The sequence below is a fragment of the Tachysurus vachellii genome, chromosome 23 (assembly GCF_030014155.1).
Source record: "Tachysurus vachellii isolate PV-2020 chromosome 23, HZAU_Pvac_v1, whole genome shotgun sequence".
Classification (NCBI taxonomy): domain Eukaryota; kingdom Metazoa; phylum Chordata; class Actinopteri; order Siluriformes; family Bagridae; genus Tachysurus; species Tachysurus vachellii.
Window position 1 is genome coordinate 10,840,596 of NC_083482.1, and position 21,222 is coordinate 10,861,817.

Below are 21,222 nucleotides of genomic sequence, written 5' to 3' on the forward strand. Positions count from 1 at the left end.
ATAAAGGCTTTACAGGACTGTAGGATTGTTTGCATACATTATAATATGTAGTCACGCACACTAAAGCTGCCTTTCTGAAACACATCGAAAGTGTGTAGGGGCTCTTTAATGAGGGAAATGTTGACTAATGCTCAATAAATTACTCCCAGCATGCCTGTTGGGTTAATTAGCATATTAAACCAGAGCAACCACTCAGGGCAGCTCATGGAAAACAGGAAGAAACACTCAGAGGCTACATCAAGTGCCAAGACCTTGAGTATTAAAATACATGTGATTATTTACATAGATCGAGTACGTACAACAGCTATACACGTGATGAGGAGTAAGCTTAAGAAGATGGCGCTTTTGTTCTGAGTAAATCCACATTTAGACCTTTTTCTAATATGCATATATGTGAGAGGGACAGTGTGTGTACCCCAAGCTTGTTGCCCGAGGCATGGCACATTTGTAAGTGTTTTTCAATGCTCTCTAGCCGGGTCTATTGTCATGTTAATACGGCAAGTGCTATTACATAAAGTAGTTCATGCACACACAAACACACAATGATAATAATAAGTACCATCAGACTCATTTCTCCCACTTCCTTCTGACCCAGGCTGGTATTTTAGATCCAGCTATAACAATGTTGTAAACATATTTGTTTACAACAGCTGTAAACATTTATTTTTTTTTATTTTTTTTATTTATTTTGAAAACTGTGACTGTGAAAGTAAAACTTTTCACAATCCAATTACTTCTAGGTTTCACTGTAATGAATTCTGTCGTATTTTACAATACATGTATCTACTATTAGAGCCAGTGTAGAGGGAATATTTAAAGAAAAGAAAAAAAGGGTTCTTAAGCTAATTTGTGTGTGTGTGTGTCTTCAGACCTCTGTGTCATGTCAGCAGAATTGTAGTGCATTGCTCAGTCATTGGGCAACGTCATCCACAGTTTGATTAGAGAAATGGTGATTTAAATCTGTAGGAACTTTTCTGTTCTTGGCAAACAGTGCCACGGGCACTACACTGAAGCTCGTCGTGTTTTTACACCCCATTAATTTATTACTCACCCTCTTCCTCTAATATCCTTTTCTTTCTTTCTCTTTCTCTCTCATTGCCTTCTCCACCCCCCTCCCTCCCAATTCTCTCTTTACATCTTTAAATTTCATTTGGTGAGAAGAAAAGGGTCAAGAATGGTTAGGGAGAGGAGGAGAGAGTGAGTGAGTGAGAGAGGGAGTGAAGGGAAAGACAGGACCGCCTGCTGCCACTGCATTTTTGCTCTTGATGTTAATTTTCACAGCTCCATATGGTGCTGCAGACTCTTCACCTACAGGCATCACAGGCACACACAGAGCCCAGTATGTGCACATACACATGCGCACACAAACGCGTGCACACCCACACACACACACTTCCTCAGGCTTGGCCTGTCATTTACAGCAAGCCATGCATCTGTGTGTTCTGAATTTCTGTCTCTGTCTCATGTATGCAAACAGTGACCCATGTAATGCTCCTTTGCCTGCTGGGTTTCTTGAAGGTATAAAAGGACACAAGAGTCCAGACCGTAAACTCAGAAAACCCAAACTTGGTCTGAATCGTTTGTGTTGCACATGTTGTGTACGTCTGTTTTCCTCCAAATGTGTGCACGTTATCCTGTCTTGTCATTGATTATAAAAGACTCTTTAATTCCGTCTCACCCCATGTTGAGATTAATTTGCATTCTTTGTCAGGAGTTAATGGCGTCTCTCGATGGCTCGCTCGGAGAATCTTTGAAGACTGCAGACTCGCTGGCATGTGTATACAGCCGCCGGCGCTTTTTCCTCTGATTGATTTGTTGTTGCCTTTTGTGTTCTCCGGCTGTTTCAGTTTTGGATCGGGTTTTTTCCCCCTTTTCATATTCATCCAAACATACTGTATGAAATTGCTTTTTGCTCAAGCTTTGATATGCAGTTGGAAATGTTTAAATGATTTTACTTAAGTGGTCAAGATTGTGTTGAACATTTGTCTTTCACATTACTGTCAAGAATATGAAATCATTTCAATTTGGCAGTTTTTACCAATAAAAGTCAACTTTCATGTCACATAATTAGAAGGTTAATTAGTTTGAGAAAACTTGATATACGTTCCAAGTTTAAAGTCTAAAATAGTTGGTAAACTAAACATGAATAACAATTACCTAGTGAATCTTGGTAGCATAGTGGAAGCAGATCCTCTGGGTGAAAAGTGGAGGGAATCTTATTTTTCTTCTTCACGTCCTCATTTCCAAAAGCATGGGACTATGGGACACTTCTGTCTCAAAATGTGCGCTAGGCAGAATATTCTGGACCTGTACGTTATCTACATGACTATACCTGGATTTTTGGTAGCATCAAGTCAACCTTCAAATGTTCTACATTTTATGGAAATGACAAATTACTGTGTGATATTAGCTGTTCATAAAATTGCTACTGCCCCCCGATGGCTCTGTACTTTCCGCTCCATAGAGCACGCTGCGACCGCTGATTTTTTTTTTCCAACGGTTATAGTACGTAATCTGGATATTATAGCGCACAACATCTCACTGAAATTCCCAGTGTGAATTCCATTTCAGCAAATCCTTTTATCCGAATGTTTCACCTCTGCGTTTTTTTTCTTTTGGGTTCTACGGTTTCTTTCCATTTGCCAAAAAACTGCTGGTAGGTGGGTGGATTGGCTTTTCTAAGAGACGTGTAGATTCAATTTGGTAAAGCTTAATGCTCGACTTTATCACATATCTGCCTTGTATAATCTTGTCATTATAAATCATTATCTTTATAAAATCTCTTTGAAAATAAATTCATTGAAATGCAAAAATATAGTTGAATATAGTTTTAAAAAGACTGTCCAGGACAGATGACTTACCGTGGTCTTCAAGTTGGGGTCCAGTGAACTCTGAAGTCATTTTTAGTTACAGTAGTGAAAATCACAACCCACTATTACAAATGTTATTATTCAGATATTGTAGTTATTATATCAGCCTGTTAGTTGAATTCTGAGCATTTAACAACTTAATTTCTGTAGTTTTGGAACAAAAATATTATTGGACACATTTATACAGTTGGCCTCATATTTTAAACCATTAGATTATGTTCATAAAACAAATCTGAACTCCTGTCTGCTAAACTTTTGAGAACTTCTACCTCAGCTATATCATTAATTATTATTTGGATTTAGTTGTGGCAGATTTTATCTCTGGATTGATGGCATTAAGTTATTGCTGGTGCCTGTATGCTGACTCTTGCAGTATTTAAAATGTGCATAGCAATGTGTAATTGAAAGAGCGAACACCTGCAGAACTCCACTCCAGGAGCCCTTGATTTCAGCAGCGCGATGACGGCAGGACGACGAGGCCTGAGCGGATCAGGAGAGCGGCAGCCTCCTGCGACAATGGAAAAGTGCAGTTTCAGCTCAATTGGTGCAGGCAGCTGGTGCTCAATCACCCTGATCAGACAAAAGCCCATCATCTCAATGCCTCGTCCTCTGTACTGTTCGCAGGTTATACAGTACAGTTAGCGTGAAGACTCTTTGTAACAACTCGGATTTGATTTAGTTACTAGCGTAGTAGTATGGTCTGTGTGATTGTGTTGTGTACTGTTAGGTTACCGCATGTTATATACTCACATTGTTATAATGAATGTAGGAAGTAAGCAGTTAGAAAGAGAATAGGCAACGTTTTCACGACGTCTTTGTCTCGAATCATCTGACAGCTGATATGTAGCAAATATGTGCGAGAGTTATGCCCAAGACACCTCTCCTGTTTAAGATGCACGCCATGCATCCACTTTTCCGACCCAGAGTCTCTGTTCAACCTGGAGGCAGCAAAAGGATCGACTCGTGCTGTGTAGCCGGGCCGCGCTAAATGAAGATCAGGCTATTAGCACTTTGTGTATTTTCATTATGCAAATGCCGTTAACACGATGTGCCCGCTCGGGGCCACCGGGCTTTTCCTCGCTTTTCCCCTAGTGATCATAAACGGGTCCTACTGCGACGTTTGTGATTATAACATGCTAATTACACATTGCCTCCTTCACGCTGTTATTCACGCCTTTATTTCTAATCTTTTTTCCCTTTGTTTCTCTTTCTGCAGATTCAGAAAAACCAAGGCTCCTTAATAGTAAGTATTTGATGAGTTGTTTTTTTTTGTTTTGTTTTTTTATAGAAATGAAAGGAAGCCCTTCTTTACTTCTTTTGATAGTCGCTTCGCTTGGTCGCTTGCCTCTAAAGTTAATACAATAAAACAATACGCCGGCACTTAACAGCATCGCATTCCGATGAGAGGCCATTAGAAATAATAGAGCGTTCTGGATCCAATGACTTTTTCTGTGTCTGAGTGCATTTGATTAATCTGAATCGCTACCTGTTTTGCTGCATTACTGATTCCATTTCCTGTTCACTGTAAAGAGATTGTGTGCGCTCTAATCTCCTCATCTTCTCCTCCTCCTTCTCCACAGCCTCTCCAGTTATTGCAGTGCATCGTTGATGAGGTGAGTCCATGTCTGATGTGCCCGAACTCCTAAAGCCGTGGCTAATGGGGCAGAAAGCTGCTGTTTTGTTTCCTAATGAAGCAAGGTGCTTTAGCTAAAGCCAGAGGCTGGAGGAGCTTAGTAGGCTGAGATGGGTTGCCTGACCCTCGGTTAGCCTTTAAGCTGTACTTAGGAAAGTGATGGGGCTGGTTTAAACTTTGGACTGTTTCTTCTTCAGATTTTCACACACTTTTTCTATTTCTCTCTTTCTTTTGCTCGATCTTTCGGCTTCTCCTATTTTAATCCATGTCTCTGTCCCACAGTCTCTCTCTCGCTCTCGTGCACGCACGCACACACACACATGCTCACTTTGCTGGGGTAATGTAGCATGACCAGGCTTCAGAGCACAGAGGCTGGGTAGTGTTGCATTAACCTTGACCCACGCTAGTCACTAAAATACACCCACCCAAGACCTTGACACACTTCCTCACCCACTCCTCTCTGTGTTATCTGAGGTGAGGGACGAGGTGCATATATAAACTCCGCACTGGACACACACTCTGCTCTATATTTCACTCAGCTGCGTGAGGTAAGCTATGCAACCACGTGCAAAAGCAAATAATAAAAATGTAGCGTAGGATAAGGACATTTATAGGAATAAATTGATTGAATAAGAGCTATTTAATATGAGCTACATAAGCATGAATAGAATGGCATGACAGGGACTCACACACTTATAATATAATGCGTGAAATCTTCCTACAACTTTGAGTGAGATTAACAGATTATTGACATACTATAGACAAGAGCTGGAAGAATAAAAAAAAAAAGTCCTGTTATTATCATTGCTGTACTCACACAGTATCACGTTATTGTACACTAGTTACGAAAACTTTGCTTTCCTTTCAAATAACATGAATGAATGTATTGTAGTGATGCATTAATGTTTTAGACTAGCACCACAGACACTGTATCAGTGAGAAATCTTGGTTTGAACACGGAGCCACGAATAAATACATACCTTTCTATGCGGTTGTCTTTAAATATTACCCTAGAAAGACTTAACAATATGAAAACTATGTAAAAGTCTATGAAACCCCTTTTCTTTCTGACCTAATGTATCTAACCCCGTAGTTAGTCTCTGATCCAATGAGCTGCCTTCAGCTAAATAATTTATATAAATGTGCGTGTTCGGATAAGCATCGGCATTGGGTCTGCTACAGAAGCTGATTCGTCTTTAGAAAACTAGAGTAGCAGAATTAGAGCGAGGTTTTCCACCATTTGGTGACGTCTGACAAACACTGCAGTGTTAATTAGCTCCGGATTCCTGTTTCTAGGTTTTATGACTGTTTACGGTAATAACAAAAGCTAGATGGAATCTAGATGGAACAATGGGAGGTTTTCCACTGTAATGCCAATGTATTTCTTGGCTTGCTTATAAGAGCTCTAGATCAAAGCCCAGATTTCTGTCACACTGCTTTGGATAAATTGCTATACATATATATGAAAACACTAAGCTAACTGACTCCATGTTTGCTTCATGGATAAACCCAAAGTGTGCCCATTCATTCCTTCCTTTTTGGCTCAGAATGATGTCAAATTTCAACATAAGGGCATAGACTACTGTGTTCTATATACCATATAGCATCATCATCGACTTGTGACCGTATTTTTTGGTGGGTCAAGATGCCATTAACAAAATAAAACCTTGAAGGTTATCACACTTGACTTATGCAGAAAGGCGATTATCTGGTGATTTCTGAGTAACCATATAATAAGCAGGTGAGAATAAATAGCACCCAGACATTCAGTGGGCACTCATTGGTTATAGACGAAGCTTTGTTAAGATGCATTGATACAGCAGGCGTGTTTCCCGTCTATAGCAAGGCTCATAATTAAAAATAATAATAATTAGCCCAGAAAATGAGATGGAAAAAGGATATCACCGTTCACAAGGACACTGTAGAGCACACACATTTCTGATTACTTAACATTAACCGCTTTCCCAGTCTTCACACATTGTATATCTTACAATATAAATGTGTCTGTATGTCTTTGACATACAGACACATTTATATTGTAAGATATACAATGTACAATACAATTATTATACTTAATTGTATATTATTATATATTATTAATATACAATATACAATACAATTATTTTCAAGAAATTAGAAACTGTTTCTCTTTATACTTAAAGAGAAGTATACTTACACTTAAATCTCCCAGGGTGAAGTCAGAAAAATAGAAGTGAACATTTTTAGGCCTCTATACAGCAAGTGCTTGTTGCAGTTCTTGTTTCTGGCCACTAGGTGCAATAATAATTCTTTTGAGCAAAATGGGGCAGCAAAAAAACAAAACAAAACAAAAAAAAACTGAGAAGCAAACAAATCATTGGAACCTTGCCTTATCGTTGGTCATTCTGAAGAGGTAATTAGTGTTTGTAAGAGAAATTTAAATGTATGGAGCAGTGAATGAGGACTTTATGAAGCTTGTGATATACTGATATATGGTGGATACAACAGAGGAGGTTTTATGGACGTCAGTATGCATATTGTTAATGTCGATATTTCCCGATTTTCTCATTACTGTAAATGGTCTTAGTGTCCACACATTGAGCAGTCATCAGATTTCCTTTCGAGCTCTAGAAGAAGGTGAGTATAATATCAATACTGAGAACTCGAACGTTTAAATGTGCTTAACTCATCTGTTTGAGTGATTAATAAGTAATTTTGTTAATTGCAAAAAAAGTGTGTGTATGTGTGAGTCTGAAGGAAGGAGAGAGAGGAGAGAGAGAAGGAGAGACCGCTCCTTTCTGCATGAGCAGCTCGCTGACACGTGCTAATAGCAGAATGGTAGGAGGGAGGGGAGTGTAAAAGGAGCATAAACACACATTAAACATACTGAACTTGTCCTTTCTCTTATAGATTGAGCGTAATTAATAATTAAACGGCGCTTGGTGTAATGGGTTGACCCAGCTGAACTGTTCATTACTCAAACGGCAGAGGCATCACTCAAACTATTTTCTGCCATGCCCTTCCCTTCAGTGCCCTGAGGCCAGGGAACGCTGCCTCTGCTGCTACCACCTACTTTCAGCTGACCAAGGCTTTAACAGACACACACACACACACACACACACACACACACCAGCCACTAAATTGCCCATTTTTCCCAGTGTGAGTAAGGGTGTCTGAATGAGACACACAGGGTTGGCAGGGACTTTAAGGGACCTACTTTATAAGAATAATCCAGTCCAGAGAAAGTAAGAGCACCTGACTGGCTTAAAGGAATACTCCAGCGTCTTTCTACCTAACCTCTATCCACTGTATCTGCTCAGTTACCACAAGAGTTTCAACCCATTTCCTGTACTGAGAAGAGGATAATAGCCTTTAATAAATATTTCAAATATACCTATAATTCGCATGAATTTAAAACAACAGCCCATGACAATAAAGGTCTTAAAGGACATCTCTATCCTGAATCAAATTAAATACCAATTTATTGAAGTATTTCCATTATTCCTGTGAGAAGGTGGCAGTTGTCTGTTGCTCATGTCACAATGGGATTATTTGCTAAAACAGTTAGAATGGCATTTAACAGGAGAACGTTTTCAAACATATCTGAGACATTTTTAGTATTAAGAAGAGTTTGAAAGTTCTTATGCCACACAACATTTTTCAAAGATGACCTATTATATCCAGTGTAAAAGTTAGGGAGATAGCAAACACTGAGCTCAGAGTCTGGAATGCAGTGCAGCTATTGGATGAAGTTGAACTGACCTACAGGGCCTCGTCTCAATTAGTTACAACAAGACGACAAGAGGCATCTATAAGGTGACAAGTGCGATGATCTTGATGGTAATATTAGCATAAAAGATAGGCAGATTAATGGACTTAGTAAACAGAATAACTGAGTGGACAGATAAACGCCACTGCTTTGCCTTTTTTTTAGGTAGAGATTATGCGAAAGCTTATTCCTATCAGCGCCACATGAGTAGTTGAACGGCATTGTGGGTAATGTTCGAAACTGTTAGCCAAGAAAAAAATTGACCAATGTTTAGATCCAGACTATAGAGCATGTATTAACAAAAAGGTTTTTTACTTTACTATAAATATATTGAATTATGATGTTATAAAGGTTTTGTGATTATACATAATCCATTCTATATTGCAGAGCATATGTGTCATATAGGGTATTTGTTTTATTCACATGGTTAACATACTATCGCATTTTTTTTATTTGAGATGTCTCAGAGATGATGAATTATACTGACTTATATGGGACTTATAAATGCATTTAAATTGCATTGAGTTAATGAATGCATGTGTGTCAGGCTTTCATTATGAGCGTTTATTAACTGCTGTCTTTAGGTGTTTCATAGTCTTGTTTTGCCTTTTTTATTTTTCTTCTTAGTATGGCAAAATGAATCCATTGTTTTTCTGTGGTGTTACAGAGTTTGAGCAAAGAAATGGGGAGATCTATAGAGGGCAAGTAAAGAAAGAGTGAACTGAATGAGAGAAAAGAAACATTCATGAAGTGCACCAAAATATTCAATGAATTACAGTTTAACGTCAACCTTGAATTGGGAGCAGTCAGTTAGCATCCGTCATCAATTTTGTGCTAAATCAGAGCATTGTGTGTGTATCTGAACTGGGGATGAAGTGCATCATGAATATGTGTGAGTGTGTGAGAAACTGTGTGTGGTTGTCATGGAGAGGCATTAATAATCGGTTGCAAGGTCTCACGGGGCTCAGGTGAGGGGTGAATAAACAGCTAAATGAGGTAATACACACAAGAGCTCCCTTTGTCCCCCCTCTCGCTGTCTGTCTGTCTGTCTGTCTGTCTCTCTCTCTCTCTCTCTCTCTCTCTCTCTCTCTCTCTCTCTCTCTCTCGCTCTCTCTCTTCATCAATTTGTCTAACTCTCAGTCGTGCTCTCTGTTGTTGCATTGTGTTGTGCTGAAGCATACAGCCGGTTCTCGGTGCCCAGCGGCTCGTTTGACCATCTGCAGGGCAGCTTGTCTTTTATTGATGCGCTCTTCCCGTGTGTTGAGAAGGAGCTGATGTCCCTAATAAGACTCCTGCTTAAATTCACCGCTGTAATTACTGATCTAATTTTGCCTGATAATTGCTGCCAGGCAATTACATGTATATTTACCGCTGGTATTGTGGAGAAAGCGAGGCTTCGGGTCTCCAGCCGTTTGTGGTGCTTGATAATGGCAGTGAGCTGCATAATACAGCAGAGCTTTCATCATCATCATCTTCTTTATCTTACTACACCCACATCAAAGCGCTCTCGTGTGCAGATGTGTGTTTTCTACTATATCTGTGCATATTCGCTGGCAGGTGTGTGTGTGTGTGTGTGTGTGTGTGTGTGTGTGTGTGTGCTCGTGTGTGTATGTGAGTTTGTGTAAGCCTTCAGGCTGTCGGCCCAGGCTGTGTAATGATGTATGGATGCTTCACTAGGCTGCAGCTCACTCGAGCGGTGACACATCCTCGGCTCTCATTGCTTTGTTAATTTAAATAGGTGCATGCATCATACTCCTGAAACCTACCTGGAGCACAGGGCATAAAGAGAGCAAGTAAAATTACAGGAGGAGGAAAGCAGCCCAAAGGGCTTTTTAATAGCCAATAGGATCAATCCACATTTCTGTGATTTGAGTGGATGACTTCTGCATTATTTTGTGCGTCTTTCTGTGTAATGAGATTGCAGTCGGTTGGGCTGCATGATAATGGATAAAATAATAATTGTAATTATTTTGCTCAATATTGACATCATGATTATTTGCCTCTTTTGTTATATTTTCGGTTTCATTTTAAACTGACTTCCTTTCTTTTTGTACTTTAGATGTGTATTTCCTTATGGATACATTTTTAATTTTTATATTATTTATCTTTATATTGATTGATTCATTCATTCATTTTTTCATTTCATTATTTAAATTAATTGGTTATTAATGTTGTTACTACTACTATTACTACTACTACTACTAATAATAATAATAATAATAATAATAATAATAATAATAATAATAATAATACTTGTCTTTTACTTTCATTTAATGTGATGTAATAAACACATCATTACAGCATGTAACCCATTAGACAGATAAAACTTAATTTCTTACATAAACAACTTCTTTTGTGCAGTGAGCACTAGTATGTTATATTAGGCTATTATCAGTTTATTAGGTTTAATTCATTGAATAATTATTAAATAATTTAATTTTACTATTTAATTTAATTTTATCTAATTAATGATGACGTATAATATTTACATTTATACCAACCTCTTTCTATTCCCCTTTTTACCTCTCTACTTATTCAAAATACAACAAATTGAGCTTTAAAACAGCATTTGTTAAACACCACAATATTGCTCTTTCCATTGCTGTTAGCACAGAAAAAATGAGAATGAAAAAAAACTAATAAATCCTTTAGAAGCAGCAGGGACTCTATGTGGTAAAGTTTCGGTAGTTGTGTTAATATTAGTGATATTGTCATAATATAAAAACCTGAAACATTTAGACAATAACTCACTATTTAAATTATAACCCTGAACTTGATTATTTTCCAATAACAGCGTGTCCTGAAGTACTTAATTTATCTTTTGTACAAAAGCAGTTTTTGTTTATTGTTTAATGAAAGACTTATATATTTATAATGTTGTGGAACATCCACAGAACAAATTGGTTCCTATTATCCTGTTATCCACAGGATAGCTTCTATCCAGCTTCTATTTTGTTTATCTCCCCTTGAAGTTACTATTTATTTTTTATTCTAATGATCATAACCTTTCATATTTGTTCAAGACTCAAGCAAACCAATCATTTTATACCCAATACCCAAATTATATTTTTAACGGTTATTTTTATTTGATTGAGAAGTTTTACTTTTCCACTAACTGTGCATGATAGAGAATAGCTGCAATTTTTCATGGACAGATGCAGAAGTTTTGGGTATTCTAGACCTTCAGAGATTCAACTGTTTATGGTCATATGCACCGATCCCAATTGATTCTATAAAGAATTATTTAGAAGTTCTTAATTTGTGTTGAACAATTCTCTCTCTCTCTCTCTCTCTCTCTCTCTCTCTCTCTATCTATCTATCTCTCTCTCTCTCTATCTCTCTCTCTCTCTCTCTCAACCGTTACTCTGTTCCTGTACCTCTGTTTTATTATACAGGGTCTCCGCATTTGTTCGTGTAATCACGGCTCTGCATTGTTCTATATTGTATTTCTCTCAACAAAAGTGGGGTTCAGGTGCTGCAGATAAATCAATATTCTCTATGCTTTTCACCAAAGGCAAAGCATCTTCATCAAGGAAACTAGAACATGTATTTACATATTATTGACTGTGTGGAGTTTTTGAGATTTTGGAGGGGAAAAACGTACATATGCATTCAGTCTGCTTGGTTCAAGGTCTTTATCAATTTTTCTCTTTTATGTTTGTCCTTTTATCGTTCATACCTATTGTCTATGAGGCCTAATGATTAAATGTCCCCAGGGGTTGTAATGCACAATCACCCAGCTTCTGAACAACAACGCTTTTGTACTTTTAATCCTTTTTTTTTTTTTTGCGATTTTTTTGATAACGTTGTTGTCCATGCTCTATGTTTCAGGATCCTCCTATGCTTCCAGTCAGTCAGTTCAGTGAGAAGTTTGTGCACTTCATAACACAGTGGTGAGTGTTTGCGATTCATCTCTGATTCCCATTCATTATAAAGCTGATTTCAGTTATTAATTATTTCAGAACTGTTTTAGTTCAGCCGAAAACATTTCTTTTCCCAATTTTGTCCTACTGGTTATTTTAAAACATTGCATCGATTTATTTTCAGTAGGCACTGAACTGTCTCATGAACACTATGCATGAGGCACACATATGAATGGCACTAATGGGCTCAATGGGCTCACACTTTCACACCAAGAGGCAATTTAGTGTGGCTTGTTTTAGGAAGGGGGTGAAATCTGAGGAACAAAATGGAAACTCACCCAGACATTAGGAGAACATATAAAACTCTACACAGGCAATAATCTGAGCTCAGGATCAAAATGGGAAACCTGGAGCTGTAAGATGGCAACACTACCAACTGCACCACCATGCCACACTCTAATATTATTTAATTATGTCGAAAACCTTTTAAAAATGCATCAAATGAAGGGCTCTGTAACAGTCAGAGGAGTCAACTATCTGCCCTTTTATGCATACATGAGGTACCCTGTTTAGAGTCACTGTAATTGATGTGGATAAGAACATAGCCATCTTTCCTTTCTTGGACTTCCAGCCATGGATGGCAAACATCACTTTTTAGAAAAGAGATGTTTTAAGAGACATAACGACAGTCAGCCAAGACTGAGCATGCCAGTTGTTGTTTATGGAGTGAATAGACTAACAGTTTTTGTCTCTATAAAATGGGCATAAGTCCCATTTCCTCTCACCAAAACCAAGTGAACATTTTCCTGGCACACTTCTCTGTTTGATTTCAATTTCTGTCTTACTGGCACATCACATAACTGCTAATATTTTCATCAATTCAAATCAGAATCACTTTAAACTGATTGCAGGATGCAGGACCTGTCCGTGTTGAAATTAGTAAATTTTTCTTTAGAATGGACAGGGCTTGGGTTCATGCTGGGGAAATAGCACCCTGTCTAATTTAAAATCCCATATGACACATTCGAAGATGTTGATATGACCTGGCCGTGTTTGTCTTTTTTCAAACCACACTCTGGTCTCTTAAGTATAACAAATGACAAGAAACACATTTCCCCAGGTTGTGCCACATGCACCCAGAATCCCTACTGCCTCCTGTCCCTCTTCCCCTTTCTTGTTTGGATCCTCCAAGCCCTGTGGCAATAACCAGATGTGTTGGGACATGTTTAGCAGCTGTTGTTTACTCAACACACATCTTATTTACACACACAGGTCAACTGGTTTTGCCCTACTACCCCTGCCTGGCACTGCCATGGCAATGCCCCCTTCTATAATTATCCTGTTCTTGAGGATGCTTCATTCATCACAGCCCAAACAGCCTCTGTACACCTGTATGCCCCTGCAATCACTGTTATCTTGTATATGGGTCAGGTTGAGTGATGTACCCCACCTATGGGTAGATCTGTGCCACGGAGAGCTGTTTATGAACTTACTTTACCCATCATTATTAACAAGGATGTCATTTAGCATCAGATCATTTGTTTATGGTGACCTTTCTGACTATCTTTCTGGCTAATTTTAAAAGGAGAAAGCAAAAGAGTCGCTTTAACGCTTAATTATTTCCATGTCCTTGGGTTAAATTTGTAAAAATAAGATCCAGGTTCTTTCATAAATGGCCTCTGCTGTCCTTATTGTGGCTTTATTTTATCTGCATGTTTATCTGCATCCTCTGTTTCTGTCCACAGCATGAAAAAACAGCCAAAAGAACGTCCTGCTCCCAATAACCTCATGGTAAGTATGTGTTTTTTAGGGCAGCAGCTGTGTGAAAACTGTGTTATTAAACCTATATTTATTAAAAATGAGTCAGAGATTAAGTGGCAGCTTTGTAAATTATGGTTTTTTTTTAATCAAGCCTGTAAAAATTGTTTTAGTAGCATTTAAAGAGCATGTTTCAATTTTGTGGCTTGATTGGAATTGATTCAGAAGTAATAGTTGTAAAGCCTTGCTTGATGACTCCGATTTGGTCAATTTCAAAATCTGTAATAAGGCTAAGACAGAAAACATTTAGTGTATCTAATATATATATCAATACAACACAAACTTTAGCTTGAAATTGTCTTACCCTAGTGTAGTGTTAATTTCGTCAGACGAGACGAGACGAAATATGTTCGTCAACAACCTTTTTTTTCATGACTAAGACGAGACGATGACAAGACTGCACCACTGTCCAAAAACGCTGACTAAGACTAAATTAGCATGCATTATTGTTGACGAAAAAAGACGAGACGAAAATGTTTTGTATAAAATAAAAACTAAGATAAAATCTCTCTTCATTTTCGTCTACAATTGTCTCTGCTTTTTCATCAGCTGTTACGCCTTTAAAATATTCAGAACGAGATTGCGGCTTCGCGCTGTTTAGTGTGTGCGTAGAAACAATTCGTCCGAGCGCAAGTCCACCCTGGTCTAGTCAGGCTTTTTGTGTTAAATTATATTTCCTGTCGCTGCGCAGTCTCTTTTATTGTACATGACACCTTATGTCCCGATGACCGGTCTTTGCATTACGATTAAAAGCAGTATCAATAAAGTAAAAAATGTGATGTGCAGTCAGGTTTGAGTGTATGCACTGTTTAAACGAGTGTTCTCAACTTCTCACTGATACTTTTGTGATTCGCAGACTGTAAATAGGTTGTATTTTAGGCCCACAGTAAAGTAGGCCTATTCTTTTCAGTTTTTCTGAGTATATTTATTTTATTTCTGATTTGAACAGAAACATGAGACACAAGGCAACCAAAACAGTTTTAAAAACCTTTGTAACTTAAGTTGTCAGTCGGAGTCTGTTGGGCCCCAGCTTTTGAATTGTGTTGGTTAAAATAAAATACTCTTCAGTACAGGTTAATCATTTGTGAATGTGTCTCCTAAATCAGAAATTGAAAACCAGACACGTTTAACATTTGCATTCAACAAAAATCATTCAAGTGTAATTTGTCAGGTAATTATGACATTTAACCAATGTTTGAGATATGAAACACTTTTTTTACTGAAATATTTATCAGTAATAATCTCAGTAATAATGTGTTATTTAAAAAAGACTACAATTTTTTTTGACTAAAACTAGACTAAAATTAAAAGACTTTTAGTCGACTAAAACTTGACTAAGATACCTTGAGTTTTCTTTTGACTAAAACTCGACTAAAATGACGAGACTTTTAGTCGACTAAAACTTGACTAACAAAAAAAGATATGTGAATGACTAAATATGAGTAAAACTAACAAGGACATTTGGCACAAGACTAAGACTAAATTAAAAATAGGTGACGAAATTAACACTATCCTAGTGGCAGATTTTTACTAGAATAAGTAAAAAATTAAATGTCTAATAAATTAAAACATGTATACGAAAAAGATTTGCTTAGAACCTTTGTTTACACTTGTACCTAACCATAATGTATTTATGTTTGGAGTCTGTGCTGATATGGATAAAGGATTAAAGAAGGATAAATAATTGCTCTCTCAAAAAAATAAGTCTCAGCTAAAAGATGGACATTTCTGTACTCTGGGTGCACAAGTAGGCTATATGCAAAGAACAAGAACATCATGTGGCATTATGGGAGACCTGAAACATAATATTCTCTACTAATCTGCAAGCTCAGTTATAATTGCAGATTATAGCATTGCATTAATTACATACTCATTTATTTTTTTTTATTTTTAGAACTTAAATTCTGCATTTGCATCAGACTACATTTCAACTGAAGACAAAAAACATTAAGAAATGTATTTTAACCCCTTTTTAGTGTGATGGTTTTTCCAACATTGAAAATAGTCAAATAAATTGTAATTAATCTTTGTATAAATGTTTGCATCTCCTCTTCTGAATGTTATATACATATTATTTAATAGCTTGTATGTCATTATATAGTCAATATTGTCATATTGTCATTATATTGTCATATTGTATTGTCATTATATGCCTTTATACCTGCTTCCCAACAATTCTGTATCATCAGAGCATAAGCTGAATGAGGGTCTCTCGTGTCTGTGCTCTTGCTGCTCACTTAATGCTCTTTGGCATTGCTGTTAACTTTCGCAGACATTCATGCTAAACTTTGGCCTGTTCCTCTGAGTTAGACAAAGTCTTCCATGCTCCATGTGCCCTTTGATGCCCTTTTTGTGAGTTTGATGGATATCTCGGGTAACGGTTTAGCACAGAAGGTTGCAGCTATCGGCACTTGACGTATTGAAAGGCTGTGAACGTTGTCATTTCAGCACCATGGACAGCAGCATCGTCCACTGAGAACCAGGTGCAAATGCAGTGTATGTGCAAGTGTCTAAGTGGTAGTGTGTGTCAATATAGTTATGAGGTTGTTTTCTGAAGGTACACAAGTCTCTACTCATGGCTGTGTACATCAAACATCAAACCGTAATTCGAGATTATTGAATGATTTCTCAACAAATTCAGCAGTATTCCCTTGTCCTCATGTGTATATATATATATGTGTATAGAGGTGTAGAGTACATGCCTAGGTTAGCATGATGGGAAAGGAGATTTAAGGTCCTGGGTTTGTTTTTGAGCCCCGTGGTCTGTTTGGACTGAGATTTCATTCAGTATGTCCCTTGTTGTCAGTGCTTAAAATTTAAAAGCATTTTGACCAAGAACGATCCTCAACAGTTCATATCAATTCAAGCTTGGTTTGCGCAGGATCTTTTTCTTAATTTATGTTGAAAATATGATATAGAGGGTTAGAAAAAGAGCCACTAAATTAGCTAGATAGATATCTAATTATTAATAACATATTATAGTTCATGTTACAAGCCTGGAGATGGACTTTGGCCAAAGGTGGAAAGTTTCATTTTGGCGCAAGAAACAAATGTTCCTAAGTTTCCTGTTGGAGCTCAATAAAGTACATCTATCTATATGTATGCGAGCTAATATAATCAAGGTAAAATACTAAAGTGAACAATTGAAGATCGTTAAAGGACCAGGCAACGTTTTTTCCTGTCTTCAAGTGTTCAGTATCGATGAGCCTGTGCACATTGTAGACTCAGATTACTGTTTTTGGCACACATGTGTGGAACTCTGTGTGCTCTTCTGCTGTTGTAGCCTATCTGTCCTAGGTTTGGTGTGTTGTAGATTCTGAAACACTTTTCTTTTCACCAGTGTTGTAAAGAGTAATAATTTGAGTTCTCTGAACTCACCAAGAAGACATTTTATTTTAGCACAATTGTCAGCACATATCTAGTAAAAAAAATTATAATTTATAGCTTCTGTTTATCACAGTGAATTTCAACCTGATCAGCTGTTGTACTACGTTTCTTCCATGTGAGGTTCCAGCAGTGATTGTGTAGTGATTGACATGTGGACTTCCCTATGGACTTCTCTCATTGTCACCCAGTTGTCATTGTCCTTTTAGCAGTTTTTGTCCCAGAGGAGCGTGCAGCACCGCAGGCCCCAGCTGTAGCACATGATGCTACTGATGACAAAAGAGCGAGTGCCGTAGCCTACACCCCATATCTGTTAGAGACCTATAGAGACCTATAGGCACCCTCCCTTCCCTTGGGCAGCTTGATTACGGACAGGGTGTGCGTGCTCTCACGGAGGAGCGTGTCTGTGTGTTTTTGTGTGCTTCTGTTTTTGCAAATGTGTATGTGGGTAAGAGCTAGGGCTCAAGGGAGAAGCCCTTTAAAGAGAGACGCATAGCCTTGCTGAATGCCTGTGGCCCACACTGTAGGGAACAGGATGAGAGTGGGCTTTGAAAGCCCTTTGACATCACTGTGATGACTTGTTTACACATTAGCACGCTGAGGAGTCCCGTGAGAGTGATCCTAGCTTTTAGCTTGATAACACTGTGGCTTTGGGGTAAACCTTTCTCTTTTATACACACACACACACACACACACACACACACACACACACACACACACAACCAAGGACACTGATTTTGCTCATCCATGCAAAACTAGGTCTTCAACATTTCAATGAACTTCCAATTACTGAATGAGGTTCACCTTTTTATTTTAGGTTCCTGAAGCACTTTCCTTCATGCTATTTTCAAATATTTGGTGAAATGTTTTGTGCAAAGTATTTTCCACCTCATATACAATCAATCAACCGAAACATTTTTTTTTCTTTTTATGTTTTGTGCTGGAGCTTTGAGGCTAGTGTACAGTATCTCACAATTAATGAAAGTCAAATTCACCCCAAGTCTATGTAAATATTTGCCTTCAAACCGTATATAATCAAGTTCTTGTATATCTTTCAGTGGCACATGTTTAATTTTATTCTCAGAGTAATCACATGTAGCCTAAAACTAATATTTTATTATTTATTATTCCGTGCTAACACTTGCTTTTATGCAAAATATTAACAGTAATTTTTTTGCTCAGGATTATTTACATAAGAATGGCGAGTAATTAAATTTGCAACATCACTCTTTTAATCAGAACAATTCAGCATTGTAATAATGCTCTAATTGGCATCTTGAATAATTCATCTAAGCAGCATTCATGAACGTATACCAAGTAAATGTGGGTAGTGTGCACAATGAATAAAAGATGGGACAGAAACTCTAGTCACCTATGAATTTAAATACACATATAAACCAATATAAACCAATACGGTTTATATGTATATTTAAAGAAATAGATTTTAGCTCAGTTTAACAGTAAAAATAATATATACACATATAGATGGTCATGCTGATTGCCTCTGCTCTCAGTTTAAAATGAGAATAGGCAGCGAGACAGTGTTGGAATTATGAACACGGTGAATTGGCCACTTAGGGAGAGAGAGACTTTCAGTACTTTTTTATTAGATGCATTATTCTTGTAGCTTTGGTGCAAAAACAAAAAAGCAACCTTTAAACAATACATCATGTCTATAGCTGATTTATGTAGAATTGTGTTCTTCTTAAACAGTTGCAAAGTGTTAAACTGCTTGAACTGCTGGTGTGTGAAAATTTTGAAGAGGAGCAACAAAATGACATAATCAGAAAGTGCCACTAACACACATGGCAATGGAGAGACACACTCTCTGTATCACACTCAATTTAATTCCTGTTTATCGGTAAAACTGAAGCAGAGTGAGTGAGTGTATGTCTGTGTGCACGTGTCTGTGTGTGCATGTTTACACGTGTTCATGAAGTCTTACCTGAGACTCAGGTGGCAGACATGACTCGGCTTGCTGCGGCTCTGCTATGGCCATGCGCTATTGTAATCTAGACGAATAGTCTTTCCCATGGTGAGAGTGGAATTAAGAGATCATGAAGCTTTAGCCTAGACGTTCAGACACATACACACACCTATATATCCAGTGGGAGCATGTCATTAGTATGCAAATCTGCCAAGACCTAGTTATAACAGTGACCTCTTCACCTTTCTCACTCCGTCTGTCTGTCTCGTGCTATTTTCCCTGCACTAATATCAGCCACACACACACACACACACACACATGCTGGCACACACTCCACTCTACTGTTGCTGCTCTTTAACACATTCTAATGAGGTGATGACCAACCACTTGTTATAATTGCTTTAGACTCCTTTTAATTTTCAAGCTTATTAATCATATGTAGAGTTATTTAAAAAAGCATAAATTAATCTTAGATTAAACGGCCTATCGCAGACTTGAAACAATTAAAGAGTAGGGTGAGATTTCCCCTGGGTTTGGCAGTTTTATTTTAACTGAGAATTCAGGTGATTATCACACTTTGATATGGGGCTGTGATTAATGTAGCCACACTTTTAAATGAGTTTTTTCCGCCTGACGGTAGAGAGGTAAGCAGAAGCTGATAATGACCTAACTAAAGCAGTATTTATTCTGCCTTTCCTCTCTTAATAACTTCCTCTGCATGTGTGCAGTGTTAGCAGCAGGTGGGTTAATTAATGGAGGTGCACTTCTCGGCATGCTCTCAGACACACACACACACTTATTTTCTCTTCTAAGTCACAGGGAACAGAGGGACACACAGGTGGTGAGTGGTGGGATTGTGTGTGTGAATGTGGCCTTTGTCAGTCCAGGCAAACAAGCAACTGACCGCCTGAGCTCTGATTTATTGCAGCTTGTCATTGTCCAAATGTGTGTAAGAGCATGCGACTGATCATTGACCGTGTGTGCACGCACACTTGTGTGTTGATTATTTATATATTTCTTTCTCCTCAAATGTCCCTTTTCCTGTCCTTGACTGCATCTCCTCCCAAACGTCCTGTAAATGCTCTTATTCTCCATGCCGGGTCAAAAACAGGCCGCCCTACATGGTCAAACCCTCATCCGGGCTGGCAGGGTCACAGTGGAGTGTTGGGTTCAGCTGCATATTACTGCTCTATATCTGAGCCCAGAGCTGGTGTAGGCTGGCAAGGCGGTGCCCGGGTTAGTTGATTGATGAGAAGGGTGCTCGCTACGACTCGCCCTCAGGACGGGCCACAACACAACCCCGAGCTGAGAGTGATTAACCTCACTGTGGCACACACAGAGCTCACCATTAGCAGGACAGCACGATTGATGGTCCTGTTCTGTCCTCACAGAGACCAAGAGTGCGTGTCTGTGAGAAAAGGAGAAACAGAGTGTATGAAAATGACTGGCATGGTGTAGATCTTTTGGCCTTGTTTTCTAACAAAAACGTATTATATTTTCAATGACTTGCAATATGCATTACAGTATATACAGGTTTGCTAACAAGCTTCTAGCTAACAAGTTATCATGATATTGTAAATATTTCATCATATTGTCCAGCCTTAATCTTTATAATCAGATAGCTAATAATTAACAGCATGGAATGTCAAAGATTGTTTGATGAACTTTTTCATTAGGTTTGCACAACAATGACTGTAAAATTCAAATAATATTAATTATTAATTTTAGTTATTTAATTATTTATGTACTCTTATTACACATTACTTTTTATTACCAGGCTTTTCTGTTGCTTTACCACCATAAGCTTGTATTCTTTGAAATGTATAAATTGTTCACATTAAAATAAAATAAAAAAAACACTCCATCATATACGGTATATTTAATGTTTTATGTCAAAAGTTATGTTACCTCTGTTGATTATGTTGGAAATATGATCTTGGTTAAAGTATGATTCATTTAAAAACGCCCTTTAAAAATGT

General features: G+C 37.9%; 1 protein-coding gene across 1 annotated transcript in view; it reads left to right on the forward strand.

Moving 5' to 3' along the window:
* map2k5 (mitogen-activated protein kinase kinase 5) overlaps positions 1–21,222 on the forward strand; it is a 52,787-nt gene that overhangs the window by 27,507 nt on the left and 4,058 nt on the right. Inside the window, exons 18-21 of the mRNA XM_060859345.1 lie at positions 4,087–4,113; positions 4,451–4,483; positions 12,083–12,144; positions 13,860–13,905. Of these exons, the coding sequence (XP_060715328.1) occupies positions 4,087–4,113; positions 4,451–4,483; positions 12,083–12,144; positions 13,860–13,905 (168 nt within the window). The remainder of the gene's footprint in view (positions 1–4,086; positions 4,114–4,450; positions 4,484–12,082; positions 12,145–13,859; positions 13,906–21,222) is intronic.